At 37.7% G+C, this 15656-nt stretch overlaps 2 protein-coding genes across 8 annotated transcripts; one reads left to right on the forward strand and one right to left on the reverse strand.

The window, feature by feature from the left end:
- Positions 1–140: 140 nt before the first annotated feature.
- flcn (folliculin) lies at positions 141–9428 on the reverse strand. 3 transcript variants are annotated; one of them, XM_084384811.1, is made up of 13 exons: positions 9247–9428; positions 8910–8957; positions 7469–7669; positions 7237–7383; positions 6934–7155; positions 6655–6821; positions 5530–5621; positions 4951–5114; positions 4746–4859; positions 4447–4570; positions 3724–3849; positions 3489–3591; positions 141–835 (listed from the first exon to the last, which is right to left on the reverse strand). In XM_084384811.1, exons 3-13 carry the CDS (start codon positions 7667–7669, stop codon positions 628–630), a joined length of 1668 nt encoding a protein of 555 aa, XP_084240937.1. In that variant the 5' UTR covers positions 8910–8957; positions 9247–9428; the 3' UTR covers positions 141–627. The 3 variants fall into 3 exon arrangements, with proteins under 3 accessions (XP_084240937.1, XP_084240936.1, XP_084240935.1); XM_084384810.1 differs by having other exon boundaries at positions 9160–9418; XM_084384809.1 differs by lacking the exon at positions 9247–9428 and having other exon boundaries at positions 6934–7383; positions 8910–9049.
- A 634-nt stretch (positions 9429–10062) lies between these two features.
- On the forward strand, positions 10063–15609 carry leng9 (leukocyte receptor cluster (LRC) member 9). Of its 5 annotated transcripts, XM_084384813.1 has the most exons (8): positions 10079–10120; positions 10295–10361; positions 10515–10601; positions 12065–12155; positions 12360–12490; positions 12582–12739; positions 12826–12994; positions 13900–15603. In XM_084384813.1, exons 3-8 carry the CDS (start codon positions 10535–10537, stop codon positions 14901–14903), a joined length of 1620 nt encoding a protein of 539 aa, XP_084240939.1. In that variant the 5' UTR covers positions 10079–10120; positions 10295–10361; positions 10515–10534; the 3' UTR covers positions 14904–15603. The 5 variants fall into 5 exon arrangements, with proteins under 5 accessions (XP_084240941.1, XP_084240939.1, XP_084240938.1 ...); XM_084384815.1 differs by lacking the exon at positions 10295–10361 and having other exon boundaries at positions 10063–10120; XM_084384812.1 differs by having other exon boundaries at positions 10082–10361; positions 13900–15609.
- The last annotated feature ends 47 nt before the right edge of the window (positions 15610–15656 follow it).

The following is a 15656-nucleotide window of genomic DNA, read 5'->3' on the forward strand; positions in this document are numbered from 1 at the left end:
TGTGTTCCAAAAGAAATGTGAAAATTATTCACCACAAGATGATCACGATTGTGGTCATTAGCTGGAATAATCACATTCCACTAATGAATAATTACATCACTTAATTAAAAAAAAAAAAAATTAAGTAGCACTTTACAAGATTTACAAGCAGCATACAGTCTTTATTTAGCATGTGTGAGTTTAAAATCAATTTATTTAAAATAAGTTAACAAATAAAATTGCTGATAAAACAGACATTTTCTCTCAGACATGTCAGATGAACAGAGATATGTGATGATGACGTGAACTATAATGGACATTAACAGCATTATGTCAACTGATACTCTGCCTCGTTCCCATGAAATCAGTGTACCATGTGCTATATTAAACACAGTGAAAAAGACAGTAAATGGACATGTCTAGTCATGACTGTAAAAAAAACATTCCATTTAAATGCATGCACATGCCTTAAGTAAAAGGTTTTTTTAGGTTTCAATCCCTATGATAGCTTTTACTTTCTCTCTGTACCATGCAGATACTCAGGCTTGGCCCCTTTTTCCCGTAATGGACACACAAACACACACACACGCACTCACACATTCCTTTCATCTAACTCTAGCAATGAGTCTATTGTCCCCTTTCTTTTTCTCACTGGCTCAAAGTTCTTTCTCCACCTCTGACTGCAGTCATCAGATGGCTCTTGTAGAGCTTGCTGAGTCCTGTCATCCAAAACTTAAGAAGACGCACATTGTCCTCTTCCCCGGGCCCCGTGGCCCCCAGCAGGGCCAAAACCTTTTGAGTGTCCTCTTTACCTCTGCCATCCACCTTGGAGAACTTAAACAACACTTTTACTTTGCTGTAACAGAGAAAAAGAAGAGCATGTGGTGAGAGGAAGCACAGAAGGTTAGCAAGGGAACAATAAACAGACAAGACGAAAACAGGACAAAGAGGAAACTGGAAAGAAGCGAGTAAGTGAATAAGAGAGAGAGAGGGGGGGGAAAGGAGAATTACAGGAAAAAGGAGTACAGGCAAAATATTTCACTTTGTGATTGCTACCTGACTTTTCTAAACTGTCTCAAATAAATATAATGGCACATTCCACAAATGTATATTTTGGTAACCGTTCATTCATTGTAGTAAAAGCTATTTTTAATTATTCATTCATTTTAACTACCAAAAAAGTATTATGTAACAGTGGTCCTAAATCTTTGGCGCAACCAAAAACTCCCACATTTCAGGCCCTATTTTGTACACAATTGTGGAAAGTGCCGTATATAAATACTGTAACAGTACTTCAACAGTTGGAACAGTTTTTTGAAAGAAATGAATACTTTTTTTCAGCAAGGAAGCATTAAATTAATCAAAAGTGGCAGTAAAGACATTTACAATGTTACAAAAGATTTCTATTTCAAATAAATGCTGTTTATATCTATTCCTCTGAGAATTTTGCTAAAATATATCTTGCTTTCCTCAAAATATTAAGCAGCAAAACTGTTTTCAAACTTGATAATAATAATAAATGTTTCTTGAGCAGCAAATCGCCATATTAGAATGATTTCTGAAAGATCATGTGACACTGAAGACTGGAGTAATGATGCTGAAAATTCACAGAAATAAATGACATTTTAAAATATATTAATACAGAAACCAGTTATTGTAAGAATATTTCACATTATTACTGTTTTGCTGTATTTTTGATAAGATAAACGCAGCCTTTGTGAGCATAGACTTCTTTCAACTTTTTAATGGTATATACATACAGTGGGTACGGAAAGTATTCAGACCCCCTTAAATTTTTCACTCTTTGTTATATTGCAGCCATTTGCTAAAATCATTTAAGTTCATTAAGTTCAAAACACAGAATTGTTGACATTTTTGCACATTTATTAAAAAAGAAAAACTGAAATATCACATTGCTCAGTATTTAGTAGAAGCACCCTTTTGATCTAATACAGCCATGAATCTTTTTGGGAAAGATGCAACAAGTTTTTCACACCTGGATTTGGGTATCCTCTGCCATTCCTCCTTGCAGATCCTCTCCAGTTCTGTCAGGTTGGATGGTAAACGTTGGTGGACAGCCATTTTCAGGTCTCTCCAGAGATGCTCAATTGGGTTTAAGTCAGGGCTCTGGCTGGGCCATTCAAGAACAGTCACGGAGTTGTTGTGAAGCCACTCCTTCGTTATTTTAGCATTGTCTTGTTGGAAGGTGAACCTTCGGCCCAGTCTGAGGTCCAGAGCACTCTGGAGAAGGTTTTCGTTCAGGATATCCCTGTACTTGGCCGCATTCATCTTTCCCTCGATTGCAACCAGTCGTCCTGTCCCTGCAGCTGAAAAACACCCCCACAGCATGATGCTGCCACCACCATGCTTCACTGTTGAGACTGTATTGGACAGGTGATGAGAAGTGCCTGGTTTTCTCCACACATACCGCTTAGAATTAAGGCCAAAAAGTTCTATCTTGGTCTCATCAGACCAGAGAATCCTATTTATCACCATCTTGGAGTCCTTGAGGTGTGCTTTCATGTGTCTTGCACTGAGGAGAGGCTTCCGTCGGGCCACTCTGCCATAAAGCCCGACTGGTGGATGGCTGCAGTGATGGTTGACTTACTACAACTTTCTCCCATCTCCCGACTGCATCTCTGGAGCTCAGCCACAGTGATCTTTGGGTTCTTCTTTACCTCTCTCACCAAGTCTCTTCTACCCCGATAGCTCAGTTTGGCCGGGCGGCCAGCTCTAGGAAGGGTTCTGGTCATCCCAAACGTCTTCCATTTAAGGATTATGGAGGCCACTGTGCTCTTAGGAACCTTAAGTGCAGCAGAATTTTTTTTTTTGTAACCTTGGCCAGATCTGTGCCTTGCCACAATTCTGTCTCTGAGCTCTTCAGGCAGTTCCTTTGACCTCATGATTCTCATTTGCTCTGACATGCACTGTGAGCTGTAAGGTCTTATATAGACAGGTGTGTGGCTTTCCTAATTCCTAAGTCCAATCAGTATAATCAAACACAGCTGGACTCAAATGAAGGTGTAGAACCATCTCAAGGATGATCAGAAGAAATGGACAGCACCTGAGTTAAATATATGAGTGTCACAGCAAAGGGTCTGAATACTTAGGACCATGTGATGTTTCAGTTTTTCTTTTTTTAATAAATGTGCAAAAATGTCAACAATTCTGTGTTTTTCTGTCAATATGGGGTGCTGTGTGTACAATAATGAGGAAAAAAAAAAGAACTTAAATGATTTTAGCAAATGGCTGCAATATAACAAAGAGTGAAAAATGTAAGGGGGTCTGAATACTTTCCGCACCCACTGTATATACACGTACTGTTTATATACAAATGTAATAAATTAGACAAAATTATATAAATCAAAATGAAAAGCAACTCTTGAGCAAGCATTTTTGGATAAATTAGTTGATATTTGTATGGAATACAGACTGTCATCTGCTTCTAAAAGGATATATTTTAATGAAATAGTGGTGTGTATATATCTAAAGAAAAAGTGCTAATTTACTTCATCCACTCCTCTTTCAGACAGAGGAGGCAGAGAGAGACCACCTCCACCGACAGATTCTCATTAGAAAGAGCCACTTCGATCTTATTCAACAGAGTTGGACCTAGGAGAAAGAAAAACCAAGAAGGAAGCCACATTATATATATAGTACAAATGCAATAAATAGTGTGTCTGTTTGAATAGGGGTATACATCTTTAAAGACTGTGGCAATCCTACATGTGCCCATGTGTTTACCTTTATCCGTTGGTTGTGTGTTGGCACTGCTAATGTTGAACTGGTAAAGTGAGAGAATGTCATCATCCGAAACAGGATTTACACACCCGCGCTCAACGTTAAGTACATCCACCAGCAGAGAAAACTCTGGAAGACAGATTGAGAGAGAGAGAGAGAGAGAAAGAAAGAAAGAGGGAAAGGGGTTTCACCATTAGGATTCTTAATGAGTGTTGAACTTTGAGATGAACCTGACACTGAGTTATGAAACAATTTCACTATGTTTAGTAAGAAAACAGTCACACAGAAGTTGAGAAATATGTTGTAAATCACATTCCGACAAAGAAAACACCAAAACACTTTGTTTGAGGCCTCTGCTACATCCATGTGTGTTTGTCTTGATTAAAATAAAATACAATCATGTTATAAAAACAATATGATCCCCTGAATTGATGGATAAAGATTACGAGAGCACTGCTGCCATTTCTCAGTGTCACTTATGCATAGTGTTACTGTTTGTGTATGTTTGGCTCAAAGTGATCTCAGCTATGGCAGCACTGCAAAGATGGAATCAGAATACAATAGGTTAATGGGGCTCAAATCCCTCAGGGCTTGGATCTTACGTGTCTTTTAATGTGGTGTAGACATACGAAAGTTAAACGAACTAGCTGTGTCAAGCAAAAATATACAAAAGGGGGTTTGCAGTGAAACAGAAAAGAAACAGCAGATTATTTTACAGTACAGTACCTGAAGAGCTGACATGGGCTGGGATTGGTACATCTGGGCTAAGGCCAAGGAAGTTGCATCGATATGCTTCCTCATAGTGAGGACTGTACGGAACTGCTCGGACACAGCCAACTGGAAGCAAAGCCTGTGAAATAGTCAGAAACTGAATTCAGGATACGCTTTTAAAGATCATAAGAAACAAATTCAGTTAAGAGTGTCCAAACTTTTGACTGGAAGTGTATAGATATAACACAGATGTGCTTTATGGTGTAGACCTGGAATCACTTGATTAGTGTGATGGAAATAGGTATTTAGCTGACCTTCAGCACATTAAAAGCTGACTGGATAAGACCAGGGTCTGCACCTCTCCATATGACTTGGTTTCCCATGAGAACGTGCCATGTCAGTTGTCTGAAATCTGTGGTACCCAGGACCTGCCAATTAATCCAAAATAGCATAGTCAAATTTAATATTTATATATATTTTTTCAAATTGATGTTGGTAACAGAGTAAACATTTATTTGCCTGTCTTAAATGTCTCAATGATTTGAACTTCGGCCCAATAAGGTCCTCTTGTCTTCCATCATCAAATTGAAAGTCTTTAGTCTGTACACTCTCTGTTTGGCTGGCCTGTGAGTTTGATCCACCCCCTTCAGCACCATCCCAGGCACTCATCTCTTCCTCTTGCTCTGTGAGAGAATTGTACAAAATTTTGCGGTGAACCTTTTTTAATGCTGAAGTCTACAGTATAACCTTAGGTTATGCAGAGTCATTGCTATCATTCAGACTATAAAAGATGAGCAAAAAGCTGAACAATCGAGAGCTGTTTGTTTGTCAGTCTCAGGAGCAGAATGTTGGAAAAGGAAAATCTGGGCCAGACACCCAGTTTAACGGTTCAAAAATCAATTTGTTTTAAAAATCAATTTAGCAGACACACTAATTAAAATATTCCTACGGAATCAATAGTAACCCATGCTAAAAAAACTAAACTGAGCTGTGAATAGAAACATAACATTTATCACATTTTTAACTAAACAAAATGTTTATCTTTATTCCTTTAATGTTTTTTTCAAATAATTATTTTACTGTGTGTATTCATTTTACCAGTTTGTCTTTCAATGAGAACGAGTGTGTCTTCTGTTGGTGCTCCTTCTAAAAGCTTCTCAGTCAACCGACTGCCACAAGCTTTCAGCAACCTACAGTATAGACAATTAACAAAGTAAGAGGAATTATTATGATTTAAAAATACAAAATAGATAGGCCTAAATAGTATGTGTGATTGCTGTGGTGTTTTCCAAAGAAAAGAATCACTAATACTATTGCTCATACACATTTAGGGTTAGAGATTTGACCAAACTCCTAACCCTAAATGTTAAATGTTTGTCACAGGTACATGAATGATACCTCAAACAGTGCTGTGAAATAAAGTGTAAAATAAGAAATAATGTTACATTGTGAGATATAAAGTAGCAATTTGAGTTATAAAGTCACAATTATACAAAATAAAGTCGTAATAATGAGAAATAAAGTCAAAATTATGAGAAATGCATTCAAATATTTTAAAAGTCACAATTATGATAAGTTGTAATATTGAGATTGAAAGCAATAAAGTCGCAAGTAGGAGAAATAAAGTTAGAATAAGGAGCTATAAAGTCACAAATATGAGAAAAAGTTGTAATTGTGAGATATAAAGTAACAATTATGAGAAATAGTGACAATTGTGAGTCTCAATAAATTTGTAATTGTGAGACATACTTACAATTGTGAGACAAATTTGAAATAATGAGAAAGAGTTATGATTATGAGAAATAAAGTTACAATTGTGAGGAATAAAGTCGAAATTGTGAGACAAAGTCGCAATTATGAGAAATAGCCAATTATGAGAAATAGCCAATTATGAGAAATAAAGTTGTAATTGTGAAAAATAAAGTCACAATTATAAGAAATAAAGTTGTAATTGTGGGATATAAAGTTACAATTGTGAGATATCAAGTACCACTTATGAGATATAAAGTTGCAATTGTAAGATATCAAGTCAGAATCGTGAGATAAAAAGCGACAATTGTGAGATATGTCACAATTGTGTGAAATTAAGTCACTATTTTGAAATAGAAAGTCACAATTGTGAGACATAAGGTGGCAATTAGGAGAAATAAAGTAACATTGTGAGATATAAAGTCACAATATGAGTTATAAAGTCAAAAATATTCAGAATAGAATTTTACGCACCAGCTGAATGAGGAGTGCAGACTAGCCCACAGGTTTTGGTGCTGGGTTAGAGATGTGAGTGAGCGAGCTGCGTTGCCGCTGCGCTGGTGGGGGAACACTGCCGGAGAAAAGGCACTGTTCATACGCACAGCCCTCTGAGGACACACACACTGCTCACTGTCAAACACCTGCAGGGTAACAAACAGGACAAAACATTGTATTTTCAACACTGCAAGCAACTCATCACTCCAAGAGGCACTCCGTCAATCACGGTACTAAAGTGGGTCTGCAGTCCAGTACCTTGAGTGCTGTGTTCTGTAGACTCTGAATGGTTAGCCGCAGGTGGCGCAACAGGAATGGCCAGGAGTTGATGAGGTAGATCCTGTCCATAGCTACCACGACAATGCTGTACCAGCGCTGGAAGCCCCGTGCCAGGCTGTCTTTGATGAAAAACGTATGAGAAAAAACAAATCCATGCTGTTCGTCTCCAAAGAAGATGGGCCCCTCTCGACCAGGACAAACCTGCAAAAGCAGATGATATAAAAAGTATCTCATAGATGCATTTTTTTGTTTATTCATTGATGCAAACAAGTGTATACATACCTCACAGCTGAGGCTGCGCACACATGCCTGTCGCACCACACTGAAGAGCTGTGGCTGGCGTGGATGCTGATGGCTCAGATAGCGGATTCCTGTCTCACTGTCCACACTCACAAAGCCTGGGTGAGATGCAGGTAGGGAGCGACAGCCCTGGTGAGAGAAAGACAGATATTATAGAATATTAGAGAGAAGGACATTTGAATATATTTGGGCTGTGACAAGAATACTTTCTCACTTCACACATGTCTGCTCTTTGTGTGGCAGAGCTGTTGGCTCTCATGGTGAGACCTTCGCCCTCTCTGTCGCCCTCTCGGTCCCTGTCACCAGGAATGGCTGAACCAGGAGATGGGGATGGAGGGTGGACGGCCTCTGTACAGAATAGCGTCCGAGGGCCATGGAGTTCACAGAAGTGGCAAAGGGCAACTAAAGCGTTCATCTGGAGGAAATTGAAAGGTTATATGAGAAAATGCAATATCATCTATATATATATGTATATATAGGCCCTATATATATATATATATATATATATATATATATAGTCACCTTCCTAAAATAATTGCCCAAGTCATTTTTTCAGGTCTCTCAGAAATTGAACTGAACCTAACTTCAGAGGTTAAGTTGATTTTCGTTCTTTTTGATGCAGCTGCCATCTTGAAAAGCTTGTAAAATTGCCTAAGTCTCATTGTCTTTTGACTTAGGCAAAATAAAACAGCCTAAGTCACACTCTTGACATAGGCCATTATACTAGAGGGGTAGAATTGCATGATCTGTTCAACTGAGGATGTGGGCAATTTTACCAGAGGTGGCCAGCATCATGAGGAGATGACTAATGAAAAAAAAAATGTGTCAAAAAATGACTTAGGCAATTATTTTAGGAAGGTGACGATATATATATATATATATATATATATATATATATATATATAACAGTTTGATTTTGATATGTTTATAGACCACAACAGACATTTAATGCATAATGTTAAAGGGACCTAACAGTGATGCCAATGACTATGGTATTAAACATAACATTATCAACTGTACAGGCAAAACCATTGAACATTTTGAGATTTTGCTTCCATAACATATCTTCTTCCAGACTAGTGGAAAACATCCAAGTGTTACTACACTTTTTCTATTTGTGTCTGTAGATTTCATTAAAACAAGTTTAAAGGCTGTTTTCTCAAAATTAGTTTTTTTTATCTCGTGCGCTGAGCCAGAAATCTCCACTTAAGTAACACTTACAAGTTTCCTGTTTTATATTCCTATATATATTCTGAGGTTTTTCGCAGAGGGGTATGTTCATATATACATTCGACTTACTTATATAATATCTTATTCCTAAAAGTATGGTGATTTTTTTCTTGAGTGATGAAAAGATATCTAAAATCCTCTCTGTTAAAAGTAGGCCTATGTCCACAAAATGAAACAAGATCCAATGTTCAGATTTCTATTCTGCAAAAGATGGCATTTTTTAATTAGATAATGCCTTATTTGCATTTTTAAACATAACATTTCAGGAAATTTAAAGTGTTAATGTGTTAATGTGTTGTGATCAACTGGGGAAGTATGGTGACATATTAGGTAACATTTTTACCTTATTCACATGTGGTACCATGACTAAATCTAAATGCAAGCAAAAATTATTTATAGAAAACACAACAACACAATATCCTTACCTTTATCAGCTGAGTAGAGCTTTTGCGCCGACTGGTACTGCCAGTCAACTATTAAGAGCAAAACATTGCAATGGGGTATTGACAATGGCAACTCTCTAATGTTACAGGTTTTGCATGGCTATCAATGTCGCTTACAATGTAACGTTAATTTGTTACAAGTAAACATAAATGGCAAACTATCCTCGCCGGTGTACAGTTTACTAAATAGTCGCTGAAATGCGATCGTAATAATTAGTTTTAACGTGTTTACATTGTTAGGTCCATCCTTTTTCAGTCTTATGCATCATGTGATGGGGAAGTCACGCGCTAAGATCACAACAACGTGTGCGTGACTCACACAGCTGCTCTTGTCTCTCAATGGTCATCGGTACAGGCCAAATAATCCACGAATACGGTTTTCTGTTGTAGTTACATGGTGGCGCCATGTATATGTTGGTTATTTCGAGTGATATAATTAATTATGGGCTCTACCGTAATCCGCTGAATGCCTTTTGAGATCCCTGGTCAATGAAAGAATCTTCTGAGGAATCGGATCTTTTCGACGATTCAGTTGAACCGGTTTACAAAACCAGTCTGAATGAATCGCTCATGAATCATAGGGATAGTTCACCCAAAAATGAAAATTCTGTAATCATTTACTCTCCTCAAGTTGTTCTAAACCTGTGTAAGATTCTTCGTTTTGCTGAACATAAATATTTTTATTTTGATGCCCCACCACAACCTTTTGGTTACAAACATTCTTCAAAATAGCAGAAAAAAGAAATCCATACAGGTTTAGAACAACTTAAAAGTGAGTAAATGATGACATAATTTTCATTTGATGGGTGAACCATCCCTTTAACATTTCATTTCTCCAAAAAAAACCTCCAAAAGTTCAGGCGAGATATGTGTTTTGTTCATTGTAAATGCAATTTATATTTAATGTTTTTTTATGAGTGGAATCATGGCTGCAATAGACTGACCTGGGACACATTAAATGACAATATATTTATTATTAATGAAACATCTGAAACACGAATACACCGTAGTGTGCTGGCATATTGGAAAATCGAGTATTTATTATGCGTTTGAATCAGATTTGTATGAACAAAAGTGTTCTAAAGAATCGATTCGCTGAAATGAATCGGACATCCCAATGCTTTTGGCAAAAACTACAATACCCATGACCTGAAACCGGAAGTTGTGTTTGTGGACATTGCCCTAGCAGCATAGTAAGTAGACTTGAAAATAATAAAGAACTACATTATAAAATGTACAGTGAATGTTACAAACAACAATAAAAACAGTATGTTCAGACAACAAACATTGGTTTGGCGTGTAATGCATTTGGTTAAATCATTCGCGCAAGAATATGAGTCATTACCAGATGATGTCATCATGTACAGGTCAACATTAACACTAACCAGTCGACTCGACTTCGAACCTAGTTTGTCTTACTCTTTATGACTTGAGGTAGGATGGTTCATGCTCTTCATTATGCCAAAAAGCTTTTATACATAATATATATATATTTTGTCTTACCGACTACAGTACAATATGGCAAAATTATTGGTGTTAGGTTGCTTTCTAAATGACTGTTAATGTAACATACATTTTTTCATGAAGCTCTGTTGAAGCTGTCAAATATGGAGTTTGAGGAAGAGAGAACTCAGAGAGACATCACAGAGGATTCTGGCAGACAAATCCTCATAGGTAAGACATAAGTTACATTTATTTACACTTAACTGAGTTACACATGACATCGGGAAATTAAGTTGATAAAATATAAAAACCATGTTGTAATTCTAAAGGTTATATTGAGCATTTTATGGTTTGTAGTGCTAGTAAACTGTTTCATTTGTTGTCATTTTTACTATTTTAAAAAATATATTACTTCAAAATTAGCTGAAAATGACAAATTGATCTACTTTGATGATAAAACTTTTAGGTCACCGCCTATAACAAATACTGGAGAGGTGGAGGCTACAATGCAAATGACCTGAAGATGGCAGTGAAAAGCCTTTTTAATTTATTCATCATTTCTCGCTAAGTATAGGTTTGTTTTGAACTAAATTGCTGTAGGCTCACTGTAAGTGGAGAGTAGAGAATATAATTTTCACAAAGTAAGCTCTGCTTCTACACCACAAGTCTTAAGAGCACTTACAGGGACACGCCATTATTGTGCTATTTCCAGTTAAAACCTCCTGCTCCAAAAGCTTTCAAAGGGGAAAATTGTGCTGTGTTTCTGTTGAGGCACCCAAATTGTCATCTTTTGTTACATGGGGAGTTTTAGTTTGTAGTCTGTACCAACCTTTCAGGTAAATGTTGTACATAGAATACCGTTCAAAAGTTTGGGGTTTTTAAGATCATTGTTTTTGAAAGAAATCTCTTACGTTCACAAAGGCTGCATTTATTTGATCAAAAATAAAGTAAATACTGTAATTTTGTGAAATATTATTACAATTTAAAATAATTCATAATAATTCCTGTGACGGCAAACTGAATTTTCAGCATCATTACTCCAGTCTTCAGTGTCACATGATCCTTCAGAAATCATTCTAAAATGTTGATTTGCTGCTCAAGAAACATTCCTTATTATCATCAGTGTTGAAAACAGTTGTGCTGCTTAATATTTTTGTGGAAACTGTGATTCCAGGATATTTTTGATGACAAGAAAGTTCAAAAGGACCAGCATTTATTTGATTGTAAAAGTTTTTACTGTAACTTTTGATCTTTTTAATTTGTCCTTGCCAAAAAAAAAAAAAAAAAAAAAAAAAATCATTGAACTGACACCCAACTTTCGAACTGTAGTGTGTCTGTTTATTTTGCCACAACGGGTGTGTAAAATAAAAGTGTAGGTGGTGGGTGGAGTTGAAGACATGACTCACGAGTTCAAGCATGCTGCTGCACTGAAACCAACATTTGCTCTTAGACGTTTATTCTGTCCCTTGTAAACTTGCCTGTTTATCTCCATTTACATCTTCACAAACCACTACATGATGTATACCTTAACTGCTCTGGGAGAACTTAACTTTTATTGTCCAAATAGTTATAAATTAATCTTATCTTGTGTTATCAGTTGGTGCATGAATGTATTCATAATCATACTGCTGTATATTCACTTTGCTGTGTGAATGATTTTACTGAACCTTTTTTTCCATTTCCCTTCGTACCAGATGAGATGAAACAAGAAACTAGCCAAAACATTTGCCAGCACTTCCTCTTGGGCAGATGTCATTTCGGAGACAGATGTCGACTGTCTCACAGGTCTGTCAATCACTCTGGATGATAGAGATGCAACTAGCGAACTAGCCTTATGGTAGACATGCTTTATTATCTGTATATTTTCATTTAAACAACAGTTGGTGTCGTCTTGTAGCTGCCATAAAAGATGTAAAATTTGATAGATGTTGGGCATACTCATTGAAGCTTGGTGGATAAATAATGCATTGCTCTTTCCTGACTTCACAGCATGCTTGACGTCCCTCAAAGCAAACACTCAGAGGAAGATGAAACAACCATCACAGAAAAGCAGAGCAAGAGCCGGAAAAATGGAAAAAAGATTAATGCTGAAAAGCAGCATATAAAAACTGAGAGGGAAGGTGCGATGATAGATTTAGTGAGGAAGTGCAGACACACTTTACCTTCCAAATTCACTCTTCATGATTACAAATAGATGCCTTTCTGTCTCAGGGTGTAAGAAGAAGCCACGCATGCGTACAGCCGATGATGTCATCTCCAGAATTATATGGGACGCCTCAGTGGACCCAGCTGATTTTGTAGTTGGTCACCTGGATCGCTTCCTTGGGGTGCTGGAACGCCCATTCTCTGACTTCTCATGGGACACTCAGGTGTGTTACATCAGTACTAATGTGGTTCACTATCATGTGTCATGTATGGTCACACCCAGCCTTAACACTCATTTGTTCCTCTTTAGGTGTGTGACTGTGACTTCTCTGAGGAGTTAGCTCTCCCTCGTCACAGGATCCAGTACTTCACCTACAAAGGCCAGCGGTTGTGGGATAGAGACAGTCGCACTGACAGGGTGTTCGGCTCCACTGGGCAGACTATTTTGCCCCCTTTTGCCGGTGAGAATCAGCAGCAAGGTGAGCGACAGTAAGGCTAGGGACTTTAAGCAACAGCTGCTGAGGGAATGGCAACGGCGAACGGAAGTAAACTGTTAACTGCCGTAGCCAAAGAACACATAAATCACTAAGCAACAATAAAGAGGATGGCGTAACGGATCATTTAATTATATGTACAAAAAATGTCATAAAAACAGCAACAGCAGGATTGCTTTTGGAATTAAATGATATACAGATACCACATAACCATAAAACATAACATTTAATGATCTAATCTGTCACACATTAATGACTACGGCAAATCAGCTGTTCTCCTGTAGTAGACAGTTACAGGAGAATGTCACGAAGTTGCAGTTAAAGCCGCGCATGCGCAATACAATGCCAGAAAGCCATTGCCGTTCCATCAGCAGCTGTTGCTTAAAGTCCCCTACTATTATTTTGTCCTAGAAAACAAAACAGGCTCTTGGGCAGATGTCATTTTGGGGACAGTTGTCGACTGTCTTACAGGTCTGTCAGTCACTCTGAGTGGTAGAGACTCAACTAACGAAGTAAACCTCATGCTAGACACATTCACCAGTATTTTGCTCTGTATTGTCCAGCAGTTGGTTACTGGGTCAATGCCATATAAGAATGTACACAATAAAAAATAAAGTCCAGTTAAAAAAAAATTGTGTGTCAAGTTCTTAGAGATGTCAGTTTCATGTCAGTTTCTTATGGTTATGAATAACTTTAATACCATTTTCAAGAAAGGTTTCAATGTAATGACTGTTAGTTTGACCTTTTTTTTTTTTCTTTGTTATGACATAAGGACTTTATGCCTTAATTTTAATACAGAAATTAAAACCATGTGATTTTTAACAAATATAGGACAAAAGAATAGCATCATGCCACTTAATCGTAATATATTGGAATTATTTCATTCTCAGACACACCTGATACTGGACAACATGAAGAGACCACCAACACAGCAGATGTTTCAAATGACCAAGAGCAAGCAACTGACTTTTCTGAAGAACAGGATGAGGTTGTAACTACAATTACAACAACAAACAATAAACAAGAGCTTGAAGATGCCATGGATCACTCATTATCCGAAAATGCCGAGGAAGGAACCAGTGATGACATCTTACCATTGCAACAAGAATCTGCACCAGAAAACAAAAAGATGGCAGCTACTGAAGATCTCAGTTTGAATCATTTGGCAGAGGAGCTATCCATCACTCAGAAAGAAGAACCGGCTGAAATAGTGGAGGAATGGAAGGAGAGCTGGGATGGAGTGAGTGGTCCAGAACCAGAGCCGGTATCATTCGTTCAGCCACAACCACAGCCGAGGCGTCCACCACCACGCAGACCCACTCACTTCATCTGCTTCCGTGTGGACTCTCCCGCTGCTCTCCTGGCCTTCCAGCGCATTCAGAGGAAGGTCCTCTCCCACCTTCCTCAGTCAGAGCCGCTATGGGTGACCCCGGAAACTTTACACATCACTCTCTCTCTGCTTGTTCTCAATAGCCCAGAGGAAGTCAGCGCTGCTGCTGAGCTCCTGCGTACCACAGTCAGAAACTCCCACAAACCCCCTATATCTGTGTCTTTCCCCCTAAAACTAAGGCACTTTAATGGGACTGTTCTCCATGTGACCCCACAACCCCTGTCAGATGTCCAGAGCCTGAATTCCCCTCTCCAAGAAGCCTTCCAGGAGAAGGGCTGGCTTCACCGCCATTCCCGATGCCCTTCGTACCATCTCACCCTGGCGAAAGTGGGGAAGCCCATGACAGACAAGATATTTGAAGGGATAGGGGCTGTAAAACTGGCCAAAGACGTGAATTTCGGCAAGCTTGAAGTAAATAAACTCTATCTTTGTGTGAATGGTCACACAAACACAGATGACGGTTTCTATCAGGTTGTATGTGATGTGCAGCTGCCCAATGTGTAAATGTGTCAGAGATGATGGTTATTAAATAACTACATAAAATACTTGATGTATTTTAAACGTGTTTTAGACATACAGGTTTCCTACAGCATGACTGATTATTTTAAATCTAACAGTTGGAAAGACAATGAATTTAAGCATTTTAGAAATATGTTTGCAATAATTTCTAAATTATCTCTGTTGCAGTGAGAAAAGCAGACACAATTCTTTATATTCTTTCTTCACAAACTCAATCAAGTTTCGACAACACAAGCATTACCGACATTGAATGTTCTTTATATTTAGTCATCTTTTGATATCTTAGAACTGAATAGCTTTGACACTTGAATTTGAAACGGTTTATTTCTGTACAAATATAACAAGGTCTTCTCTTACTTGAGGTTTGTGTGTGCATTTCTTAAACCTTGTTTAGGTAAAGACATACAGCATTCACCTAATACTATTTCTTCGCGTTCCTGTTCAGTCATTCATTGCAAAATGTTGCTAAAGTGACTTATTTTTGTATGACTTATGGAATTGGACGTTAGGGCGAGTGTGTAATTTTTTTTTTGTTGAAAGTGGACTGCATATAAATAAGTAATACACCATGTATTTCAGCTATGTTTTTATAGCATAAGCTCTCAATTATTCAAGATCAAACAAACAACTCAGAACAGCTGATCATTTAGCTCCTGGAATGTCTTGAGACCTAGTATGTCCAAACAGAGACAAAAAACAAAACAAAAAAACCCCTAAATGACACATTTTATTAATATT

The sequence above is a fragment of the Rutilus rutilus genome (genome assembly GCF_951802725.1).
Source record: "Rutilus rutilus genome assembly, chromosome: 17".
Lineage (NCBI taxonomy): Eukaryota > Metazoa > Chordata > Actinopteri > Cypriniformes > Leuciscidae > Rutilus > Rutilus rutilus.

Excerpts from the sequence above, each read along its gene's own strand:
- flcn (XM_084384809.1), bottom strand. The coding sequence starts at position 7,669 with ATGAACGCTTTAGTTGCCCTTTGCCACTTCTGTGAACTCCATGGCCCT. Across the intron at positions 5,115-5,529 it reads TCTCATTGAAAGACAAACTG|AGCAAGAGGAAGAGATGAGT; the intron begins GTAAAATGAATA and ends ATTCTCTCACAG. Across the intron at positions 4,571-4,745 it reads CAGCTTTTAATGTGCTGAAG|GCTTTGCTTCCAGTTGGCTG; the intron begins GTCAGCTAAATA and ends ACTATTTCACAG.
- leng9 (XM_084384815.1), top strand. The coding sequence starts at position 10,535 with ATGGAGTTTGAGGAAGAGAGAACTCAGAGAGACATCACAGAGGATTCT. Across the intron at positions 12,156-12,359 it reads AGATGTCGACTGTCTCACAG|CATGCTTGACGTCCCTCAAA; the intron begins GTCTGTCAATCA and ends CTGACTTCACAG. Across the intron at positions 12,995-13,899 it reads CGGTGAGAATCAGCAGCAAG|ACACACCTGATACTGGACAA; the intron begins GTGAGCGACAGT and ends TTTCATTCTCAG.